This window comes from Canis lupus, chromosome 30 (assembly GCF_011100685.1).
Source record: "Canis lupus familiaris isolate Mischka breed German Shepherd chromosome 30, alternate assembly UU_Cfam_GSD_1.0, whole genome shotgun sequence".
Classification (NCBI taxonomy): domain Eukaryota; kingdom Metazoa; phylum Chordata; class Mammalia; order Carnivora; family Canidae; genus Canis; species Canis lupus.
The window spans coordinates 15,359,904-15,383,961 of NC_049251.1; the positions used below are offsets into that span (position 1 = coordinate 15,359,904).

Here is a 24,058-nt window from a genome sequence, read left to right on the forward strand (position 1 = left end):
ATAATAAGCGAAAGTTTGAGATAGTACCCAGAGAAAAATTATTTGTAATATAAAGGAAGAATTATATGCCTATTAAGATATATTATAAAGCCATGCTAGTTAATATACTGGTAATAGAACAGGGAAGTAGGGCAATAGAAAAAGTATAATAAAGGCCTAGAAACAGATTCACATACAAAGAAAGAATCTAGTCTAGTGGAGAGTGATATTAAAGAAAGAGGAGATTATTTAGTCAATGGTGTTTGCAAAACTGGATCACTTACATAGGCAAAATTAAGTTAGACCCTCTACTTCACAGAAAATATAAAGTTCATGAGAAATAAATATGTAACTGTGGAAATAAAACTACAAAGACAGTGGAAGAAAATATAGTACAAGCTAGATAAAGAAGAGAAAATTTAATCGATAGTGGAAGGAAAGCACAGAAAAGGTAAAAATGGAAATCAATGAAACAGAAAATAGAAAATAACAGACAAAATGAAACCAAAACCTGGGTCCTTTAGAAAGATCAATTAAATTAATAAATCTCAAAGAACACAGATCAATAAGAGAGAACACAGAAATTATATCAATAACAGGAAAGAAAGAAGGCATCCTTCGGGCAATGAGGATAATAAAAGAACATTGTGGGGAATTTCATGAGGAATTGACTCTAAGCAAATAAAGGAGAATCCTACTAAGTTTTTAAGGAATTACGTTGCCAATGAATCATAATTCATTGTGATTGGCTTGTCTATGGCTTTAGGGCCTCCACAGCAACTCCAATTTATCAAGTCCCCACCCACAGAAAATAGGCTATAAATGTGGTGAAGCCCCTAAAAAAGGCACTTTCTCCAACATTAACTTTGGATATGTACACAAAGGATAACGGCAGGAACAACCCAGAGGACAGTCGAGGCCCACAGATAACAATGGACAAAGAGATTCCTCTCATAAAGCTGGACCAGAGTCCAAGCAAATCATTTTCTCCACTTCCAGCTCAAGGAGTCTTCACAATTACTGCACTATGGGATTTGGAATTGCTATGTACCAGTGACCCCTGTGTGTCTTGCATGCTTCTCTTTTGTGAACATAGGTTTTTTATTATGGTAATCTTATCCCTCTTTTCACTACTAAATTTGGTTGTGGAAGGCGACAGACAACTTAGCAAATAATAAAAAAAACAATAAGAATAATAAGAATAATAAGAATTCCTATCCAATCCTGACTGAAAGGACTTTACATTATCCAGATGTCATGAACTTTAAGCTACATGCTCTAGCCTTTTTTTAAATTTAATTTATTTTTAAATGTAAATTTAATTAATTAACATATAATGTATTATTGGTTCAGAGGTAGAGGTCAGTGATTCATCAGTCTTATATAATGCCCAGTGCTCATTACATCACATGTCCTCCTTAATGCCCATCACCCAGTTACTCCTTCCCTCACCCCCTCCCCTCCATCAACCCTCCTCAGTTTCCCATAACTAAGAATCTCTTATAGTTTGTCTCCCTCTCTGATTTCATCCTGTTTTATATTTTCCTCTCTTCCTCTATAGATCCTCTGTTTTGTTTCTTAAATTCCACACACGAGTGAGGTCATAGGATAATTGTCTTTCTCTGATTCACTTATTTCATTTAGCATAATATCTTCTAGTTCATCCACGTCATTGCAAATGTCAAGATTTCACTTTTTTTGATGGCTGATCCCTTCCTGATAGGGATCCCAATAAAGACCCTGCACGCCAAAGCCCCATCTCAGTGTTTGCTTCCAGAGAACCCAATCAGGTTGTTTGGGTGCCAAGGCTGATTTTGGAAAGCTTGCAAGACAATGGCTCACTTGTCACATCGCTGGCAACGAGGACCTTTGTTTCTCAGTTTAGGAGTTAAGGTGGTCTGGTGAAGCCCAGGCTCACCAAAATCTGCTAAATTTCATCTTGTCATTGCTCATCAACTTTTTTAGAAAGTTGCCCTTGGCAGTCTGGAGAGAGATTCTCAGCTAGCAAAAGGACTTTCTGAATGATTGGATCTCCATCTTTGGAGTGAACCAGGTTTGGCTCACCCAAATTTGAACCCAATACACTTTAATATTTTATAAAAAGCATTTTTGGGTTTACTTGTTTTTTAATTGGCTGTAGGCTTTTGATTTGCTTTGATTTTACTTATTTATGTTCCTGTTTATGCATTTACTTCTGGAAGCAATTTAGTAGGAAAATGATGTTTGTCTTACTGTATTTTACTCACAGATACATGGCTAAAGAAAGGAGCCACAAAAAAAAAAAAAAAAAAAGGAAAGGAGCCACTTTATTTTAGTACCATATAGATGACTTACCAAGGAATTTTGAAATGAATAAAATTAAAACCATCACTAAACAGAGCCAAATAATGGTCATTGTTCCTCATGCAAACCAACAAATTCAAAATTATCTCCTGGTTTAGATAGTCCTTCCTTCAGCAAAAGCACACAGCAGAAACTAAAAGTTGGGAGCCAATTGAAAGTATCTGAAAAGATTATTCAAAATCAAAGTCCCAAAACCTCGAAATTCATAACACTTCACAATTAACTGTGGTATAATATTGAGGTAAGAAACAATCCTTTTCATTCCTTAAAAATGAGGCCAGCGAAACAGCCTTCCTGAAACTGAAAGACAATGTAGTGAGTTGAACAGTAGCACCCAAAAGGATATGTTCAAGTCCCGATCCATAGTCCCCATGAATGTGTCTTCATTTGGTAAAAGGGCTTTTGCAGGTATAATTAAGTTAAGGATCTCGAGATGAGATCTTCCTGGATTTAGGGCCCACCTAGAAGAGAAAGGTATTGTCCTAGAAAAAGGAGGGAGAAGTTTGGAGACATAGAGGTGAAGGCCATGTGAAGACTGAGGCAGAGATTGATATGTTGACAAGCCAAAGAACACCAAGAATTGCTAATAGTGATCAGAAGCTGGGAAAGAGGCATGGAACAGATCCTCCTCCAGAGTCTCTAGAGGGAACTACTCCAGAACTGTGAGAGAATAAATTTCTGTTGCTTGAAGACACTCAGTTTGTGGTAACTTGTTACAGTAGCCACAGGAAATTCATACAGATAGTGAGCAGCGACTTACTTTCACGGTGCCATGGGCTCCCCAACACGTGAGCTGAGCTTTGATTTGGGGCAGAGCCAAGTGTACTTTGAAAAGCCTGTGTGTTTATGTAGCAGGGATCATTGAAGAAATCCACTCGACATGCGTGCTTCATTAATGAGGCATCTCGATGGGACTGCACTCCTCTCTCCTGTGCATTACCTGTAATGATTAATGATCAACATATGTTCTTACTTTGTAAACAATAAGTAAAATCATGTTTGAGTCTAGAACTGATAGGAAAGGAAGAGCCACTCCCCTCCTATACATATTTGAGTACTGACTTCTAGACCTGTAAAAACAAGAAACACACCAGGCTTTCAGGGAAAGCACCCTCTCCTTGGCCTCCTAGACCCTCCCCGCCCATCCCTCAGCTGACCTACTGCTTCAACACTAGGTAGGAAACAAACTAGGAAGACCCAAGAGAAGAGCAGCCAGAGAAAAAAAGACAGCCGACTGTCCAGCAAACATCACAAACCCACACATAACACTGCTCAGGGCTGTGGTCCAGGAATCAAGAAAACACATATGTCATACAGAACCTGAATATCTATTATTTAAACTGCTTTAAAAAAAAAAAAAAGATTTTGTTTGAGAGAGAGATGCAAACAGTGGGGAGGAACAGAGAGGGAGACACACAGCCCAACTTGGGGCTCAATCCTTGACCTGAGTTGAAACCAAGAGTTCGATGCTTAACCCACTGAGCCACTCAGGCACCCTACCTTTTTTTAGAGAGAGCATGTGCATATGGGGCATGAGTGGGCAGGGGAGGTGCAGAGGGAGAGGGAGAGAGAACATCTTAAACAGGCTCCACATCCAGCCCAATGTGGGGCTCAATCTCACCACCCTGAGATTATGACCTGAGCCAAAATCAAGAGTTGGATGCTGAACCAGCTGAGACACTCAGGTGTCCCTAAACTGTTTTTCAAAACCTTACTACTTAAATTATTAAGAATGGAAAGTCTGTCTTCTCTCTATGCCCAAAGTTTTGTTTTGCCAAGCTCAGCCTCTAACCAACTGTTGATGTTTATTCTGGAATTTAATGGAAAAACCTCACCCCTTAGGTTATCACCTTCTTCCCTCTTACCCTGTTTCCTCCTCTTCCATTCTGTTCTATACACTGTGGCCAAAATGATCTTTTTTTTGCAAACCTAGTCATATTTTTCAGCGGCTTAAAAAACTCTTTACTGCCTCCCATTCCTCTTTGGATAAAGCTCAAACTTTTTTTGTCTTTTTTTAAAGATGTTATTTATTTATTCATGAGAGACACAGAAAGAGAGGCAGAGACATAGGCAGAGGGAGAAGCAGGCTCCCGGTGGGAAGCCCGATGTGGAACTCGATCCCAGAACCCTGGTATCACCCTGAGCCAAAGGCAGATGCTCAACCACTAGGCCACCCAGGAGGTGTCCCAAAGCTCAAACTTTTCAACAAGCCCCAAGTTCTGGTCCCATCTACCCAGCTTCCCTTGCACCTCCATGTTCCTCAGTCACTTTGCCCTTCTGGAAGAATAATCTCCACTGTAAGGCCATTTTCTCTGATTGCCATGCTCTTCCCACACTCTTCAGGTGTCAGTATAAGCATCTCTTTTCTCAGTAGAGCTTTCTCCGACCTTCTCAGACTACACTAAGTCTCTCTGCTTTGCTAGAAGTTTCTTCTTCACCTTTGAAGTCCATATCACAAGAAAAATTAATTCTATTATGTCATTTTGTTTAATGCCATCTAGACTGCATGTTCCGTGAATGTAGAGATCTTTTCTCCTAGCACATGGCTGGCACATACTTATGACAACAAAGGGTTACTGAATGGATGGGTAATAGCACCATATTTCAGTACCTGATGTCAGGAAATATTTTGTACCATCCAGATGGTTCTGTCCTCAGAATGTCAGGATAGATGGAACATTTATATTTTTGGCCATATGTGCTATCATGAAGCTGCCCTGAAGTAATGACATTCACATTCCATTGTCTTATCATAAAATATCAGTCAACATCAGTCCTTTTATTGTTTCAGTCATTAAACCCTTTTAATGTGGTCCAAAAAGAACCAACTTTATATCAGATTTCACATCATGATGAATAGTGCTATAATTCTTATAAAATATGGAGACCCAAGGGTACATCACATAGGAGAAGCCCAGTCAGAAGACTACAGCCTTACTACCTACTCCTTTTCTCTTGGTCTGTCAGCTGTTACACATCACCTTGTCCTCCCTCATACTCTATATGTGGAATATCCTGAGGGAGGAGTGAGATTTCTAAAGAAGGAGGGGTGGTCAGGGCATTTCGTTTCTTTGTTGCATTTTACAATATATGACAGTCTCCATTTGTTTGGTTACATGGATCTATGAATATTATCTAGTTTAAACTAAACTTACTTTCATAAATGGCTAAGTGGTTAGAGATCACTACAAATAAATCAAAGATTGAAGATCACTTTTTTTGTTACAAAATCTTCCTCAGCTGCATTATGAGCTTACAAACAAGAATGACCTAATTAAATCAGAACATTGGCCTCCCGAAAGTTAAAATGATCATGATTTGAAATGTGGATTTATGTCTATTTTCTTTATCAAATGCTCTATTGTATTTTGGGATATACATTTAGATATTATCTTGAAATATTGAAACATTATCTAATGATAGTACTCACAGCCACTATAATTAGCAGGACTCCTAACTCTGGGGAACAACAAAGGGTTGCAGAAGGGAAAGTGGGTGGGTGGGTAGGTAACTGGGTGACGAGCTTTAAGGAGGGCACGTGATGCAATGAGCAATGGGTGTTATATGTTGGCAAATTGCATTTAAATAAAAAAATATGGTTGTGAGGATTAAATGAAAGAATGTGGATGAGACACTAACAGAATAGTGCCTGCTTAATAAATAATTAATATCTGCTCAGTTACCTATTTATTCATTGATGCTGGTGCTCTGCAAATGGTTCTTATCTCCTGCTATTCCTTTCTGTCTGTACCTAACTCCTATTTGTCCTTTAAGATTCTGTTCTGAAAAAATATATATATAAATAAGATTCTGTTCTGAATCCACCTCCTTCAAGAAGCTTCCCCCTTAGTGCTTCCCTCCCCAAGCCTGGGTCAGGCGCCGCTCCATAACATAATATAGGTATGTGTTTACTTGTTCGTCTGTCTTCCCCTTGAGACTGCAAATTCCTCGAGTCCTTAAGAAGAGATTAGAACCCATTTATCTGCATATCTTCTTCATCTTCAATGCCTAGTATGAAGGCACTGAGGCAGGTGCTCAAAAGAAAAATGTTTGTCAGCTGAATGAACAGATGCTGAATCTGCCTCAGTCTTCCTTTCTCAGCATATTTGACCCCGGTATGTTCTGAGTCAAACTTTAGCACAGGGCACTGACTCATTTGCCCCTTACAGAGAATGGCATGAGGTGACAACATCAGTTTTACCATCCCATAGAATTACACAAAAGCATTAATGCCTGTATCCAGTCTCTCTTGAAAATGACCATTTCTTTTTCCCAAATGCCTTATTATATTTAACTCAGTAATGTTGCCTTAAATATGTATTTCACTCTATACCCAAATTTAAAATCTTTATTGGGTAAAATATGTGGCTGATGAGAGTTTAACCACATATGCCAGCCATTGTGCATTCCAAAATTTATTTTTGCCAAGTATTACTCCGAGAACCGATCCAACCTGTTGAAGAGAGGACTGGTGGCAAAAAACAAATACATAGTGTATATACTGTAAGAACCAAAGTTTTTAAGTGCAAGCTCTTAGGGCTTGTAAGAATTTAATGTCTTTTTGATTAAAAATATCTTATTTCCATTTAACTTGAGGTCAGGAAAACATTATTCTATTTGCTAATTAATTTTTTCCATAAAGAAATTTAAAAGTAGGGATAGAGGGACACTGGGGTGGCTCAGTGGTTGAGCGTCTGCCTTCAGCTCAGGGAATGATGGGATCAAGTCCCACATCGGGCTTCCTACATGGAGCCTGCTTCTCCCTCTGCCTATGTCTCTGCCTCTTTCTCTCTGTGTCTCATGAGTAAATAAAATCTTTTAAAAAAAGAAAGCTTTAAAAAAAAAAAGTAGGGATAGGTATCTTTTATAAGTCTGGTGATAAATATAATTAACTTCTCCAAAAACCAGAAGACTATTGCAGTATTTATAATATACTGGAATTCAAGTTGTAAGTCAGTATTTGAATAAATAAATGTCTTGGGAGGAAAAAGCCAGATCTTATTGAAAATATTTGTATAGGTGTCTCTCAAATGCTTATGTATAAATCTCAAGGAAAAGCCATAAAAATTATGTATTTGCTATTCTGGCAACTGCTATTAATTTGCTCACTGGTCAAGAATTTCAGATCAGTTTTTAAACATATGCCCTAGTAGTCACAGGCAGGCCCCAAGATAGGAATACTTGATTTCTGGGTGTCTGTGAATGAATGGACACCATAGTAGTAAAGTCCTCCCTACAACAATAGGAGTGGCCTTAATTGTTGTTGCTCCTGGAGCAGGGGTTGAGTTCTTCTAACTTATGGTCTTAGTGGCTGAGGTCTAGGGAGATGGCTTCCTAGCATTCTGGATCCTCACTGGAACTTAGAACTGCTTTTCTAAGGAAACAATGTTGTAGCTCTGATTTTCAAGGGAAGAAAGTATCCAGCTGAAGGACTTTTTCCAAACTGCGAATACCATCTCTCACCTCACCAAGATTCTGAAAAGTTCCCAGTTATGAACTGTTACCTTAAGGCCACCACAAGGAAGGTAGCTCTGTACTGGTTTCCAACCCTCGCAAAGTTGGAGTGCAACTGAAGAACAGGCACTTGCAACAGAAACTTCTATTGTATTTGTCATTCCAAAATATGTATTTAAGCTCTAGTACAGGCAAACCAGAATAGTAGAATACGGTACACTTGTCTAGGAGATAGTCATCATGGCTAAAATTAATTCTGGAATGAACTAATTCTGGAAATATATTCCAGGCTCTCAGTAAAGTCTGTTCATAAGTTTGGATCTGCTTATATTGGCTTAGGACATATATAAACCACAAAAGAATAAGGGGTTACATTGTTTGTTGGATTTGAAGGAGAAATAAAACCAAGATAAACAGAAACAGTAAGTTGGATTCTATGACAAGATTACATTTACAAAAAGAAATATCTTGAATAAGACTGAGACAGTACCTCTATAACCTCTATAACCATTAGTTCCTTCACAAATGTATGTTTTGGGGGCTCTTGACAAAAAACTAGGAGACCATGCCCCTTATCTTCAATGGTAGTGTTGTGATTTAGCATATGGTACATCATTCTAGTAATGTTGATTTTCCTTCAGTGAGTTCCCCTCAGAAGCCATGTGACTGTGCCACATGTCACATGGCTGCCACACAGGCTGTGCCATCAAGACTGTCTAACGGAGAAGAGGAAGATGAGCTGGGAAGGGAGGTATTTGTTAGGACCCAAAATTCGGGAGTTCTTTGTCTAGGTCCAAGACTCTCTCTGCTGTCCTCTCTATGTGCAGTGATCTAGGATGTGGTCCTGGCACACCAGGAATTCTAGTTTCCATTTATACTTTTCTTTCTCTTTCCCTCTCTCACCCCCTCTTCCCATTTCTTCCTCTGTGCCTGGATAATCCCTACTCATCCATCAGGTCCTGGTTTGGTTGTTTGCCTGAAGAGAGTTTAGGAAGACCCTCTATAGCCCCTCAGATTAAGTTAGGTTCCCTGTTATTTGTTTCCATAACACGTTGGGCTTTGAAATATCGATCCTATTTGTAAGCTTTTGCTAAAGATGTGTCTTCCTATTTAAACTACCAACATGAGTACTGGTTGTGATTCCATTCTTGCATAGTGCCAGACCTACAGAGCATCTTCATAAATAGCCACTGAGTAAAGTGTTGCATAAATGAAGACTATAGAATGAGATGAAACAGGATGTGGAGATATTTCCAAGTGAGCTTCAGCACAGGTAGAAAATAATTACAATACTGCAGGACATATGTGATGTGTTCCTGACTATTAAATCCTTAGGTTAGGGATTTCTGCGTAATGGAAAGGAAGGGAGGAAGGAATATAGCTTCTAGGGAGCCTTTGCACTTACCTTTAATTTAATTTGTTTTAGTCATATTACTTAAAGTTAGGTTAAAATTGTAAATAACTTTAAAGAATGGCATGGAATTTTAATAGCTACCAAAAAGAACCATATCTTTAAAGAATTAACAATACCGTCTAAACCCACTACTTCTGTTATTTTTGCATGGTGGAGGAAGGTAGGAATCATAGCTGTACCTAAAATGATAAATTTTTATGTATCTCCCATATATAAGAAATAATAAAATTTGAGGCACCTGGGTGGCTCAGTCAGTTAAGTGTCCGACTCTTGATTTTAGCTCAGGTCATAATATCAGAGTTGTGAGATCGAGTCTTATGTCAAGCTCCATGCTGGGTGGAGCCTGCTTGGGATTCTCTCTCACCCTCTGCCTCTACCCCCTCCCCCTTGCACTCTCTCTCTCTCTCTCTTCCTCTGTCTCTCTGTCTCAAAAGAAGTAAATTAAATTAATAGGTTACAATGGCATAATTCCATAAGAAGAATGAAAATATTCTAGGGGTGACAGAGTGGTTCAGTCAGTTAAGCATCTTCCTTCAGTCCCAGGATCAAATCGTACATTGGGCTTCCTGCTCAGCAGGGAGTCTGCTTCTCCCTCTGCCCCTCGCCCTGCTTGTGCTCTCTCTCATGTGCTTGGGCATGCTCTCTCTCTCTCAGATGGATAGATAAAATCTCTTAATAAATAAATAAGTAATATATATTTACCCTTAGAAGTGACTACCTTCTAGGTGCCAAATTCCTGCTAATTTAATTTGAGTCCCTAAGCATGGCTATCCAACTCTATTTCTCCACCATCTTATCAATACCATCCAGTTACCTCCCTCTCTAATGCTATAAAACTTTGCTTCCCAAAGAAATATGTACCTTCAACAATTTAAAAAAATCAAATTACTAACTAGGGTATAACTTTATGACAATGTATGTCCAACCTGGATGGTTGATATTCTACATTTGTGTTGTGGAAAAGTTGTGCCCAACATAACTATCACGTGCAGTAATAAGACATTTAATGCCCTAGGAAGTAGGGCAAGTGGAGTAGATGGGCCCCCCTAATTGAGTCTCTTGCATTTCAGATTTCTTTTTGTTTTCTGCTTAAAGATTTTACCTTAATTCTAATGGTAAAGCATTGATTTTCACATTAGCTTAATGTCTGATCTTCTTTGAAGTGGAACTCCCTTGAGTTTTAAGCAGAGAAGCATCTTTCCAGGAAGACCTCTCATGATGTTACAGCAGTGAAAGACCTCATAAGGTAGAATGATAGTGTGGTAGAGCCCACAAGAGTGAGGCAAAGTCATGAGCCTGTCAAGTGACACATGCGTGGCATTCTGGGACTCTCGGAGTGTGGAAAGCCGGCCGCTGAAGCATTATATGTTTGGTTATATAAACCTGACTTCCCCAGGAAGTCTTTAAGAGCTAGGGCCACACACAACCACATGACCTACAAGGAATAAGGAGAGTGGCAGATGGCAGAGGACAATTGTACCTACCTATTGCCCTGCTTTGTTCTAAACAGTTCTCATACACACTGCTGCACTTGGAGTTTCCAGGCTGCACAAACAACAAATTGTGAAACATTTACAAACATAGTATATATCCATACTTTCAAAAAACAACACTACTGATGCTCCCAGCAGAATACAGCTGACAAATTCACTTTCCGACAGGAACTGAGATTCTGGGTGGGGAGCATAGACTCCTATGGGAGTGCATTATTTGGGGGCTGCAAAGATGGGTCTGGAGCGGGGAGTCATAAAGGCTGCCAACATAAGGCCTATATCCTGAGGGTTGCTGCCTGTGCTTGGGAGGTTCCCCTACAGGACTCAATCCAAGTCTCAGGCCAGAAAGTGTGATTTCCAGGACACTTTGTATAAATAGTATTTAGCAAACCTCTATCTAATAGTGACAGATTGGAGCCCTATTCTACTGAGGTTAATGCCAGGCTCATTTTTCAACCTTGACAATCTCATCCATCAGGGGTTGCACTGATCCCCTATGGATCTAGATCCAGATCTAGATTGTCTTCAATAGTGGGATGATATCACTGATGCCTTCGAGAAGGGCAATATCTATCCTTCAGAAAGACTGATCTGGAAGTACCATGCAGAATGGTTTGGGGGAATGAAACTGGAGACAAGGAAGGAGTTTTCAGAATCATCTGGGCAAGTAAAGACCAGAGCTCAGAAAGGTGCAACAGGAATATGAGAGGTGGGGTAGATTCAAACGATTTCATGGCAGAATTCTAGGTCTTGAAGACTGAGTTGATGTGGAGCCCAAAGTGAGAAAAGCAAAAGACTGCAGATTAATGAAAGAAGAGCAGTACTATTAATAAACATGAGTAAATCTGTAGAGGAATCTGATTTGAAATCAAGGAGAAAATGCTGATTTCAATCTTAACATAAGCAATGTAATGTCTATCGCATTATAGCTGGAGAGATAGGTAGTAATTGAAAACAAAGAAGCTGGAACAATGTGTATACAGGTGGCATGCCAGAGGAGAAACCAAGGTCGAGGCCAAACACAGAGCAAGGGTGGTAAGGGCAAGGGCTTGGATTTGTAGGTGAGTGGAAGAAAATAAGGTCTAACGAGAAAAGATGTGATAGCATTATCAACAATAGCCAAACTATGGAGAAAGCCCAAAAGTCCACTGACTGATGAATGGGTAAAGAAGATGTGGTATGTGTGTATATATGTGTGTTTACACACACACACACACACACACACACATACACAATGGAATATTACTCAGCCACCAAAAAGAAATCTTGCCATTTGCAATAATGTGGACAGAGCTAAAGTGTATTATGTCAAGTGAAATAAGTCAGTGAGAGAAAGACAAATACCATATGATTTCACATGTGGAATTTGAGAAAGAAATCAGATGAATATATGGGGGGGGGGGAGGAAAGAGGGAAATAAGCAATAAGCCATAAGTGACTCTTAATGACAGAGAACACACTGAAGGTGGATGGAGGGGAGTGGGTGGGGGATGGGCTAGACAGATGATGGGTATTAAGGAAGGCACTTGTTGTGAGGAGCATTAGGTGTTGTATGTAAGTGCTGGATCACTGAATTCTAGTCCAGAAACCAATTTTACACTATATGTTAACTAACAAAATTTAAATTAAAAAAAAGATGTAACTTACTTTGAAACATACCAAAATTAAGACGTGCTGATGGATGATAGCTATATAGGATGACAGGGCAAACCTGGTGAAATGTTAAATGTAGTTAATCATAGACTCTAGACAGTGAGTGTATGAGTGTTCAATGTATGACTCTTACATAACTTTTCTGTATGTTTGAAAAAATTAATAATAAAATGTTGGACAAAGGTTTCAAAAGCTGCAAAAGAGATGGGGGATAAGAATGACACAGTAGAAGTGCTTTAGAAGATAATAGAAGAGGTCTACAAAAAGGAAGGGGCAGCCTACAGGTATCAAATTCTATAGACAGATTCAGAATATTGATGAAGAAAATTGATTTAAACCATCAGTGACCAAAAAAACCATTGGTGACCACTGTAAAAGTGATTCCCATCAAGTTGTCAAGCAGAATTCAGATCTTAGAAATATAGTGCTGATGTGAAACCTGGGATAGAGACAATGTTTTCTAGTTTATGGGTAAAAAAGGAAGATGAGAAGGAGACAAGACATTATGAGCTGGTTGGAGGAATCCAAATTTATTAGCAGATGGAAGAGAGATAACCAGTAGACAAAGAGAAAATAAAGACTGAGACAGGGGTTGATGCAACAGAACAAAGGCAGAGGATTGAAAGGAGGAGAGGGTATCAGGAGGTCAGGGGAAGGATCAGCTGTGGAGGCTGTAGCTAAGGATGAGCAGCAAGGAGAATATAGGAAGACTGGAGATGGAGAAGGGTGATGTTAAAAATAACATGCTGGACTTCCTAGTGAAGGGAGATGTGAAGTCATCCACATCAGCCAAAGTTGGGGGATTCAGAGCAAAAATGATCTAGTGCAGGCTCCAACAATGATTCATTCTCTGGCTCTGTATTGAGGAAGATGATACTTTCTCTAAACTAGTACTTGAAAACTCTCAAATTAAACTCTCTAGTGACAAGGACAGAATCACATTGCTAAGTTCCGGTAACAATAAAACATGACTTACCAAGTAGCACAACTTTTCACACCGTATGGGGCAATAAGCCATTTGTTCTGTGGCTTGGACTTTGATCCGCACATCTGAAACACCACCTGCAGGTGGCTGCTTCCCTGGGATTTCATTGTAATACTCATGATCTTCTCGCTCCTCAGCATGATCATCAATAGGCACCCCCTCACTGTAAGGGAAAAAAGAATCCCCAAGAGGCTGGGCGGGAATTCAAATGCTGTAGGGGAGGCAGAGGGATCAGAACCATGCAAATCATCTGAAAAACTTTGCATTCATGTTTTAAGTTTATAGCTGTTCTTAAGTGATGTCAAACATCTGGATGGAAGCAACCAGATGGTTGAGTTGTTTAGCTTTCCATAGACAATTAAAGTAGGGTAAGCCAACAAAAAGTGCCAAGGGTGATGCTTTTGTGTCTCCCCCCAGTGATTAAGAAACACACATACACACACAAACACACATATGAACTCTGAATGTAAGTCATTTTTGCCAGTGGAGCATAAAAATAAAGTTTTCCTGAGTATCTTCAGCACACTTTGATTGTACCATTTTGGAAATATTCTCCTAAAAAAAAATTTTAGATATTGGGCAGAGGGCCTAGTCCAGTTTATTAAACCAAGATGAGAAAAATAAGAGAGCTATGGCCAGTTATCTTGTCTGCACAAATCTGGAGGAGTATATGGGATTCATAAAGAAATATTAGAACCATATGTGGCAAGTGGGTAGATTTATGTAAACATGCATTGTTTTAAAAATTGAAACAGGACAAAAAAAAACAAAAAACAAACAACTTTTCTTCCAAATTGGAATTAGTAAAAGTTTCTTATGAAAAAGAATAAATCAAGTCCTTTTGGACTGAACTGATTCCACTAACAACCCACACAGTCTTGTTGGGTTCATTACATGTCAACAAAACGATAGCACTAAGATATTGAGTGTTACCCTGGGAAAAATTCAACATCAAGGCCTCCTAAGAACCCATATAAAGGGAGATCTCCAAACCCAGTGTTGGCTGATACACAACATAACTAATTGGGGGAGGAGTATATTTAAAATTAAACAAGATTGAGTTTTGTCCCTTGGGTGTGAGAGACCTCACTGCACTCCACACATGCTGAAGTCTGTCAGGCCTAAAGGGCTTGGCTTTCCTTGCAGAGTTTCTGTGCCTCAGATAGAACAACCAGATCCTTGGGTCACATCACCTTTCAGCCCTCCCACCGTTTAGCTGGAGCTCATCTATTTACACTGCAAACCAGCAAACTAATGGTGATTCTTGCTACAGACATTTGATTCTTACTATTTTGTTCTTCATTCTTGATTTTTTCTTTTCTTTTTTTAGTTGCAAGAGATCTGGGATTGGAATGATTCTGAGAAATGTATTGATGTCTGTTATTTTATGATAATAGTTCATTAAGTCGTAGCTCTCTATATATCAGAGAAACAGGGCATATTCCTGTTTCTCTGATACAAAGCAAGAGGAAATATCTGGATAAATATAAATGGAAGAAGAATAGAAAATGACATTATTAGTTTGTACTGAAACTGCCTATTTGTAAGAAAAAAATATTAATTTCATTAGTTTGAAAATTCACTTTAAAATAAAACAAAACAAATATAGTAAGTCAAATAATTATAGAACTCTTGGCTGACCTTTCACAAGAAGTATTCAAAGAAGGATTTTTCAAATACTGTTTAAACCGGAGTTCAAAAGCCTGCCCTATGGTGCTTATGACATCTTGGGCCATTCCACTGCGGCACTCCAATATATGGCAGGCTGCAAGAGAACATACCAAAACAAAAACAACAAAACACCTGTAATAAGTTGTCAACAAGGAAAGGTTTTATATAAAGTCAAAATCATTCCACAACACAAACTTTTAATTGAGTGAAACGGAGCAGGTTTACAAGTTCTTTTCAGTTCTGAAGTAGCGGAAAAGAATACCTCATTTTTCATATGGATCAAAGAGAAGAAACAGTCATATTTTACATTTAAATATCGCAAAAAAATGACAAATTCTGGTCTCCAGACAAGTATTTTTGGGCCTCCATTTTTTATAAAACTAGAGTGATCTTAATCATGTGACTTGTATTCAATGTTAGCTCTATAATTCGGTACAAAAGATGCTTAGGGCAGCAATCTGACAGGAAGATGAGGGTCATGCTGTCGTCTTTGCATGGTATTTTGTCTTTGCAAAAATATAACTTTCCAAATCTCCCCCATACCCTGCTCCCCTCAAAGTGAGGGATGAGCTGCTGGTGAAGATAGGAGCTTATAACACCCCTTTGCCCTGTCATTGCCACTAGAAAGTAGTGATGGTGTGGTAATCCCTGTCTTCAAAATTCTACTAAAGTATTATCTCCATCAAGCATCAAAAACAAGATTAAAAAAAAAAAGGCAACAAGATTTTGTGACGATGACATGACCAGAAGATATTAAAATTTTTATTAGATAATTTCTCTGAGAAGCAGCTACTGAGAAGGGGGGAGTTTACACATGTAATTTAAATAAATAAGCTATGAAGGGTGCAGCTGATGGAATACCACAAATGAGCAAATCTGCTGCTGCTGCATAAAAACAGGAGCTTCTGTTCAGGGACTATAAATTCACCTCCCACCATATGGAATACCATTCTTGCTTCGGTGGGATATGGGGTCTTGCTTAGAGCCTTGCAACATGGCAATTTATTGAAATGGAAGTTTCATAAGGATGGCTTAGAAAGAGCCCTGAAGATAATTTTTATTTGGAGGCAATAAGTCCCATGAGAAATAACATTTTTCAAAAATATATTGGTTTGTGTAGCCTGAAGAATGGAGGGATGAGAAAAAGCTTGATAGCAGTTAAATATATGCAATAATGTTGCAAAAATTGTTAGCTATTCTCTAAGAACAGAAAGGCTTAAGCAAGTGCATGGGGAATTAGAGTAGATGCCAAGAATGCTTCATGTATCTTGGGAACTGTGTGTGAAACCAACAGAAGGACACATTACTAAAAGGGACACCTAAAGAGAGAAGAGCTGTCTTTATAGCATGATTCAACTGTGCTGACTTGGAAGCATGATTTCACACTTGCATTCTCTTGGAAAGGATTCTATATCTATTTAAAGCAGAAGGCAATTCATTTACATCTGATAGAATTTGCAAAGCCTATACCAGTACGTAATAGTAGAACCTACAAGTGTTTCTTCTCTTAGCCTTCTATTAATAATTATCTCAAGGAATCTCAGACAATTCTTATTCCAGAACTAACTTGACTTTCATTTAAAGGATTTAGATGAAGGAGCACCTTGGTGGTGCAGTACGTCAGGTCGTGATTTTGGGGTCATGAGATCAAGCCCCGTGTCAAGCCCCCAGGTCGATCTCCAAGGTGAGCTCAAGTCTGCTTGGGATTCTCTCTCCCTCTCCCCTTTCTACTTGTGCTCCCTCTCTAAAATAAATAAATAAATCTGTAAATAAAATAAAATAAAAGATTTAAATTAAATTTTTAGAAGGCATGTGTTTGTATGTGCCTGTGTGTGGGAGAGGAATTATTAAATCAAACAATGCCAAGGTGTCAAACCTCTAGAATTATCATTACCATCTCTTATAAGGTTGTCCCTTTAAAGAAGTGACTTGGATCCTAATATAGACTTAGGAGCTAATTCTAGCTTCAAAACTTAATTAAGAATGTCTATAAATATATATCCTTTCTACCAAAGAAAAATGATGGATCTATCTTTAGGCTGTCATTTTAAATTGCTCTTTCTTTTTCTCTGCAGTAGCTTCACACATGACCAACACATAGAAGGTGTTTTAAAAATTGTGTTGAATAAATCCATATTGATTTTCCTGAATTGCATCAATAATTCTAGTGTGAGAAGTTGTCTTCAATTGCATTGAAATGGCACCTGCAGTGGACCCCTAGTGAGGCAGATTCTTCCAGCCATTGAGTGGTATGAATCACTGCTTGGTTTGCTCTTGGAGATATCCTTAAACCTACAAAGTGCCCTTGGAAAGTGCCCTCCAGTTGAGCCAAGAGAAGTCGTATTACCTTATGATAAGAAAAGGCAACTCACTTGAATTCTTTTGTTTTTCTTTTTTTTTTTAAGTATTTTTTAAATTTTTTTAAAAATTTATTTATGATAGTCACACAGAGAGAGAGAGAGAGAGAGGCAGAGACATAGGCAGAGGGAGAAGCAGGCTCCATGCACTGGGAGCCCAATGTGGGATTCGATCCTGGGTCTCCAGGATCGCGCCCTGGGCCTCCAGGATCGCGCCCTGGGCCAAAGGCAGGCGCTAAACCGCTGCGCCACCCAGGGATCCCTCTTTTGTTTTTCATCTCATAAATTTCTGGGTCAATTAAAAATAAAGTCAAGATCAGAAATCATAAAAGGATACAGGAAATTATTTTTTAAATTTAAATATTTCTTACGTTCAAGAAGAGGGCTAGAGCTGAAGATAGGGAAGATAATGAGAGAGGCAGGAAATTCAAATATTTGCACATACATATACACACCCGAAGGAAAATGAAAATGTATCTCCCTTTGAAGGGATGAGAAAACAAGAACACTTAAAAGAACTCCATGGAAAGATCCAGATTCAAGTTCAAATTCCAATTATGCCACAATCTGCATGATCCCGAACAAATCACTTTTCAGAACTACCCTTATCTGCCAAGACAGAGCACGGGTGATGTTTGAAGTCCCTTATTGCTTTATAGAAATCCTAACCTCCCTCTTTCACAGCAGCTTACACCTTCTGAGGAACAGGCATGTGGGCTCTTGTGGCGTGTGGGTACTCTCAGGAAGGAAGGAAACACCAAATCCACCAAACATCCTCTACCGCTTCTCACATACTTCTAAAATGGTTTTACTTGTCTCAATTCTTCTGATTCTGATACTTTGAGGATTTGGTCCTGTTCTTGGGCTGATGCCACCAACATGTTCTGCTTTGCTTTGGATAACCTCATCAATGCCATATTACTTTTTTGAGAAGATTAAAAGAAAACAAACAGTGGTGCCCATCACCATGAAAGGATGACACTGGACAAAATGGTTGACCCTGTGCGATATTCTGTGCAGCCTCACTACTTTCAGCGAACACACATAGTGCTGTTGTTGCTACTCATAGTATGCTGCTCTGTAAAAAACTGTCTTTTTGAGGTTGCTCATGGGCCAGATGGGCTCTGAATCACATACAAATGTGCCCACTTCCCAGTATTAGGCTCATCTCCAAAGGTCTGGATAAGCAGCTAGGTTGGCCAAGAACTGACCAATCTTTAGCTAATGGGAAGAATGAAGGACAAGTATATGGAAAGTCCCAATTGCCAAAAAATAATGTGACTTTCCAATGATATGATAACTCGGCATGGAGGCCTGAGATGGAATCAGATGCAAAATGGGTTCTTTTCATTTCACCTGTAGCCAGATAGACCCACAACTCTACCTTTGGGTATCAAGTATCATATTAAGGAGGATTTTTTAAAGTCTTAGATTCATATTCTTCAGCCTTTTTCATTTGGTTTCCTAATTGGATATTCATGAACAAATGGCTGAGAACTATTCTTAGAGGATAATGGGCCCTTCCCTACTAGTTTTATATTTATTTTTAATAGACCAGGGGTATTTTTTAGATCAGGTTTGGTTTTTGGTTTTTTAATAAACTAGAAATTCAAAAGTGCAGCTTCTCAGGTCAACCACCAGATGGTGCTGGGGTACTGAGCAAGGAGTCCTCCATGCCTAGGAAGAAACCAGACCAAAGAAGCAAGCTTCCAGTCAGACCAGAGTTAACCCAGGGCAATCATGCGTATATTTCATAACCATAACCATAAATATAACTAAATAGGTTAATTGAAATTGTTTTTACAGTCTTTAAAAAACTTTTGTTTTAGCTTTCTTCAGAGACTGAGAACCATGGCCATCCTCTACCCAGGTAAACTGGGGCCTTCTTTCACATCTTAGACTCAGAGAAAATCTGTAAACTTTCCTGGATGATGACATATTTGGAATAAGAGGTGAAGAGAATATGGATTTCCTATTTACAGCAATTACAGGGGCAAGCCGTATTAGTCACTAAGTAAACTCAAAATGTTCTTAGAGAAACTTAGCTTTTCTACAGAAAAGGCCTTTTATAAAACGAGGAGTTCACTCAAGGGTCCTAGCCAAGATGGGAAAAAGTGACAACTGCCCTGCCTTGAATAGACTAATGCTGAAAAAAAAAAAAAAAAAAGAAAGTGAATCATGCAAATGAGAGACAGTGGGAACATTCAGGATTCTCAGCATGGAGCCTGGGTTTCCTCAGTCAGCTAAGCTCTTCCTCATCACTGAGGTCTGGCTCTGTTAACTGCCCCACTCAAAGGCTTTTTCCACCTTCACTCCCCCTAACTCCTTTTCAGTGTGTGACATTCTGTGCTGTCTTATTCTGGGATGACTTTTCTCCCCTAGAAGTTTGCTCTTCCTCCTTCTTAGATGATACTCATCTCCTGGTTTTCTCTCCTCCTCGTTCCCACTCATCTGGCTCTTTGCTGTCTCCTCTGACTTCTTCTACTCCCTGAGGCCCTCAGCCCTCTTCTTTGCAAGCTCCTCCTTGGGTGATCTTGCTTACTCTTAGGGTTATGAAGTTGCAGTTTTTCCAAACCTGCACCTGAAGGCCTGGTCCCTGTTTCTTTGTCTGTCTCTCCCACCCCCACACTCCCATCCCCCATAACAGTAACACCCCTCCCTATATCCTCCTGCCTGCTAAACATTTTCCCCAGATGAACAAAACTCACTAGGTAATTCTGTAACATCTTCTTTCTGGTTTCACTATTTTCTTTACTTATTCAAGGATTTAGAACATATTTTCTTTTTACAAATATAATAAATATTCACTGCAGGAGTTTTAGAAAACTAAAAAGGCACCAAAAAAAATTATGCAAGTCTCCCTACCTAAAGATAACTGCTATTAATATTTTTGGCATCTTTTTCTTTCCAATATTTTTTCTATACCTCCAAAAAATTACCTGGGGTCATATTATACACGTTGTTTCACAATCTACTTTTTTGCACTTCATAACATTGTCAACATTTTCCCCATGTCATTATTTATTCTTCTATAGCACTAGCTTTATTTTTTTTAAGATTTTATTTATTTATTCATGAGAGACACACAGAGAGAGAGGCAGAGGGAGAAGAAGAGGGAGAAGCAGGCTCTCCATGCAGGGAGCTGAACATGGGACTCGATTCCGGGACTCCAGGATCGCACCCTGGGCCGAAGGCAGTGCTAAACCGCTGAGCCACTTGGGCTGCCCTCTAACACTAGCTTTATATCAAAGCATAGTAGTACATTCTATAGATTCATTTATACAATTTGCTATTTATGAATATTGAATTAATTGTATTTTTTCTATTATATAAATATTATATGACAATGATCTTTATTGCTTAATCTTTGTGCATGTCCTAATTATTTCATTAGAAGTTAAACTGCTGGTTCAATTTACCTTTTTAAGGCTTTGGCTGCAAATTGTCAACTTGCTTTCCAAAACATTTGGATCCACACTCCTACCAACATTGTTAAGAATAAACTACTTTAAACCCCATTTTACCTGTCTTCAATATTTGGAATTTGAAGATGAAATGTGCTACCTATTTATAATTTGATTGCTAACAAGGTAGCTAGTAAACTTGCAAAATTTTTAAATGTTTCTTCATGCCTTGTGATGTTCTTTTGTAAAGGTATGCTGAGGACCTGGGGGCTGATTCACTTGTTTATTAGCTGGCCGAGCTTAGGAAAACAATCTCACTTTTTTCAATGCCAGTGTTTGCTTTTATAATAAAAGAATAAATTAATACCAACCTCAGTTGCTGTAAGGATGAAATTACACAATGCTTGCCATATGGTGAGCACGCAATAGATGGTAGATTCCCCCTTTCCCCTGTTTCTCTAGTGGATTGTCTTTTTCCAATGTATAATAATCCCTGTTTCTTTAATTGCAATACTATTCCAAATCACACAGGGTAATAATAATGATAATAATAAGCTTTCATTTATTATATACTTACTATGAGACACATATTGAGATATTTCATCATATATAATATCACATTAAGTCCTCAGGAACATCTGGTTTCTATTTCTTCAACAACCTTCATATCTAAATTGTTGCCAAGTTCCATTAGTTCACAGATTTGTCCAAACTTTTCCTTCCTCCCCGCAATATAATCTAAACCGTACCACTCCTGCCTAGGACTAATGAGATATCCTCCAAATTGGACTCTACAATTCCAGACTATTTTCTGCGCTCCAGTATCACTTTCACAGATACAAATGCCAGAAAAATAATCATTCTGCAATTTCAGTAAAATGGCAGAAGTCAGAATAGTTGTTATAAAGCTCAAAATCTTCCATGGCTCCCAATGACCTTTTGGCCACCATTCAAAGCCCTCTACAATTTGTTTCTAGCTGATCTTTTTGCCATGGCTCCCCTACTTCTATTCCTTCTATTCTCTGGCAACCCCACCCTCACACACACTCACACACCACCCAAACATATGACCCTAAGCTCTCATCACAGGGTTCTTTCCCCTGGGCCTGTGTTCGATTCTCCCATAGATCCTCATGGAGCACCTGCGATGTCCCACATGCTGCTGTTCAAACACCCTTTTCCATGACATCCTACATTCTGTGTGTTTCTCTCTCCCACTAAATAAGGAGTCCAGATTGGCCAGGAATTATTTTGCTTCCACAATAATTAGCTCAGCCCCTTCTGTATTAGTATGGAATTAATAATTATTTGCAGGCTCAAAAGCTGTATCAGCACCTCTGTGTACAAACCAAAGTCCAGGGGCTCAGGCGAGGAGAAAGGATTTGACACTAGATGGGTGTGCAAGCCGGGGCTATGATGACAATAAAATGGCTTCTCACAGAAGTTTCTATAACCAAGTAAATAAGAAAGGGGAGGAGAGGGACGCCTGGGTGGCTTAGTGGTTGAGCACCTGCCTTTGGCCCAGGGCTTGATCCTGAAGTACTGGGATCAAGTCCCACATCGGGCTCCCAGCATGGAGCCTGCTTCTCTCTCTGCCTATGTCTCTGCCTCTCTCTGTGTGTGTCTCTCATGAATAAATAAATAAACTCTTTTGAAAAAAGAAAGGGAAGGAAGAGGGGCGCCTGGGTGGTGACTCAGTGGTTGAGCATCTATCTGCCTTTGGCTCAGGTAGTGATCCTGGGGTTCTGGGATTGAGTCCTGCATCGGTCTCCTCACAGGGAGCCTGCTTCTCCCTCTGCCTCTCTGTGTGTCTCTCATGAATAAATAAAATCTTTTTTAAAAAAAAGAAGAAGAAAGGGAAAGAGGAAACTGGAAACGGAGCAATAAGGATGAGGAGATGCTAACTTTTTAATCCAAAAAATTACCCTATTTTTTTTAAGATTTATTTATTCTAGAAAGAGTGCACAGGGGGAGGGGCAGACAGAGAGAGAGAGAGAGAGAGAAACCTCTAGCAGAATCCCTGCCGAGCATGCCCCCCCCCCCAGGTAGAGCTTGATCTCAAGACCCTGAGATCATGACCCTTAGATCATGTCCTGAGCTAAAATCAAGAGTCAGATGCTTTAACACTGAGCCACCCAGATGCCAGCAAAGTTACCTTATGTTTCTAAGTCATCTATTTTCAAGGCAGACCCATTATCCCAGAGAAGCAAGCAAGCAATGGACATCAATCTTTGAACTCCTCACCACTGTGTTGACTGAAGAGCAATGACCTGCCTGAGCTATTCAGTGACTGATGACAAAGTTACCAAACACCTAGACTTCCCAATCTATTTGTACTTCCTTTCACCTTTTCCTTTCAGGTTAAAAGGCTTTGTTGTTCAGAGGCCTTACCCAAAATAGCACGCAGTTATTCTTTCAGGAAACACAGGCTTAATTAAAAGAGGTTGTTCTTTTCTAGTATCTTTTCTTGTCTTCCATTCCTAAACCCTTATTCCCCTTCACTAGTTCCTGTCTCTCCTACTCATCTTTGATGGTTATCCATTCTTCATTATACAGTTTACAGTGAGTCCCTTTCAATGGAGTATTGCTTAGTTCTTGTCACCTGTTTCTTCTTTTCCATCTCACAGAACCATGTTCTTTTGGCATTCGCTAAACATCTACTACATCCCAAGTCCTTTGTTAGCAGCTGGTCCTCATCATTTCCTTTTTGACCATCATAATGGCTTCCAAACAGATCTCTCTGCCTTAAGGCTCTCTCTGAATCCATCCTATTCCTAAATCAATCTTCCTGAAGCTCTGCTTTGTAAACAGCATTCTCCACCCATTTGCTCAAAGATTAATTAATTAATTTGCTCTTATTTATCAGTTCTATCCTATCTGTCCTCTACATGTCTTTATAGCTCTTTGAATTTCCAAATTCTACTTCACATGTACCTAATAAATGTGTTGGGGCAAACTCTATCCCTGGGGTGGAGAAGCTGTTGCCCAAATAAGTTTCTAGTTAAGGAGAAGAAGCAACCTGAGACTCATCCCTAAGAGGAGTCTGAATGTCCCAGAATCAGGGATGAGAAGCAACACAAACCATGTCTGTCTAAGGAGGTCCAATGACCTAAGAAACTTCAGGCCTTTATCCCAAAGTTTCACTGGGAGATGAGTTTACTTAGGCAACCTTGCTAAATCTTGAGATAGGAAATCCAATCAATTTACCCTTCCATTTATTGAGACACTCAACAAAAATAGTTATTTTTGTTGCAATACCTATGTGCCTGGCTTTTTGATGGGTGTTTTGGAAACAACAGTGAATA

General features: G+C 39.2%; 1 protein-coding gene across 2 annotated transcripts in view; it reads right to left on the reverse strand.

The window, feature by feature from the left end:
* The window catches only part of SHC4 (SHC adaptor protein 4), a 131,872-nt gene that overhangs the window by 18,661 nt on the left and 89,153 nt on the right, over positions 1–24,058 (reverse strand). Inside the window, exons 7-11 of one of the 2 annotated variants that reach the window (XM_038580374.1) lie at positions 14,963–15,086; positions 13,313–13,484; positions 10,675–10,735; positions 3,083–3,262; positions 2,268–2,622 (exon numbers count right to left, since the gene is read on the reverse strand). In XM_038580374.1, coding sequence (XP_038436302.1) covers positions 2,588–2,622; positions 3,083–3,262; positions 10,675–10,735; positions 13,313–13,484; positions 14,963–15,086 — 572 coding nt within the window. In that variant the 3' untranslated portion in view covers positions 2,268–2,587. Of the gene's footprint in view, positions 1–2,267; positions 2,623–3,082; positions 3,263–10,674; positions 10,736–13,312; positions 13,485–14,962; positions 15,087–24,058 lie in introns of those variants that run through there. The other variant, XM_038580373.1, reaches the window with a different exon arrangement.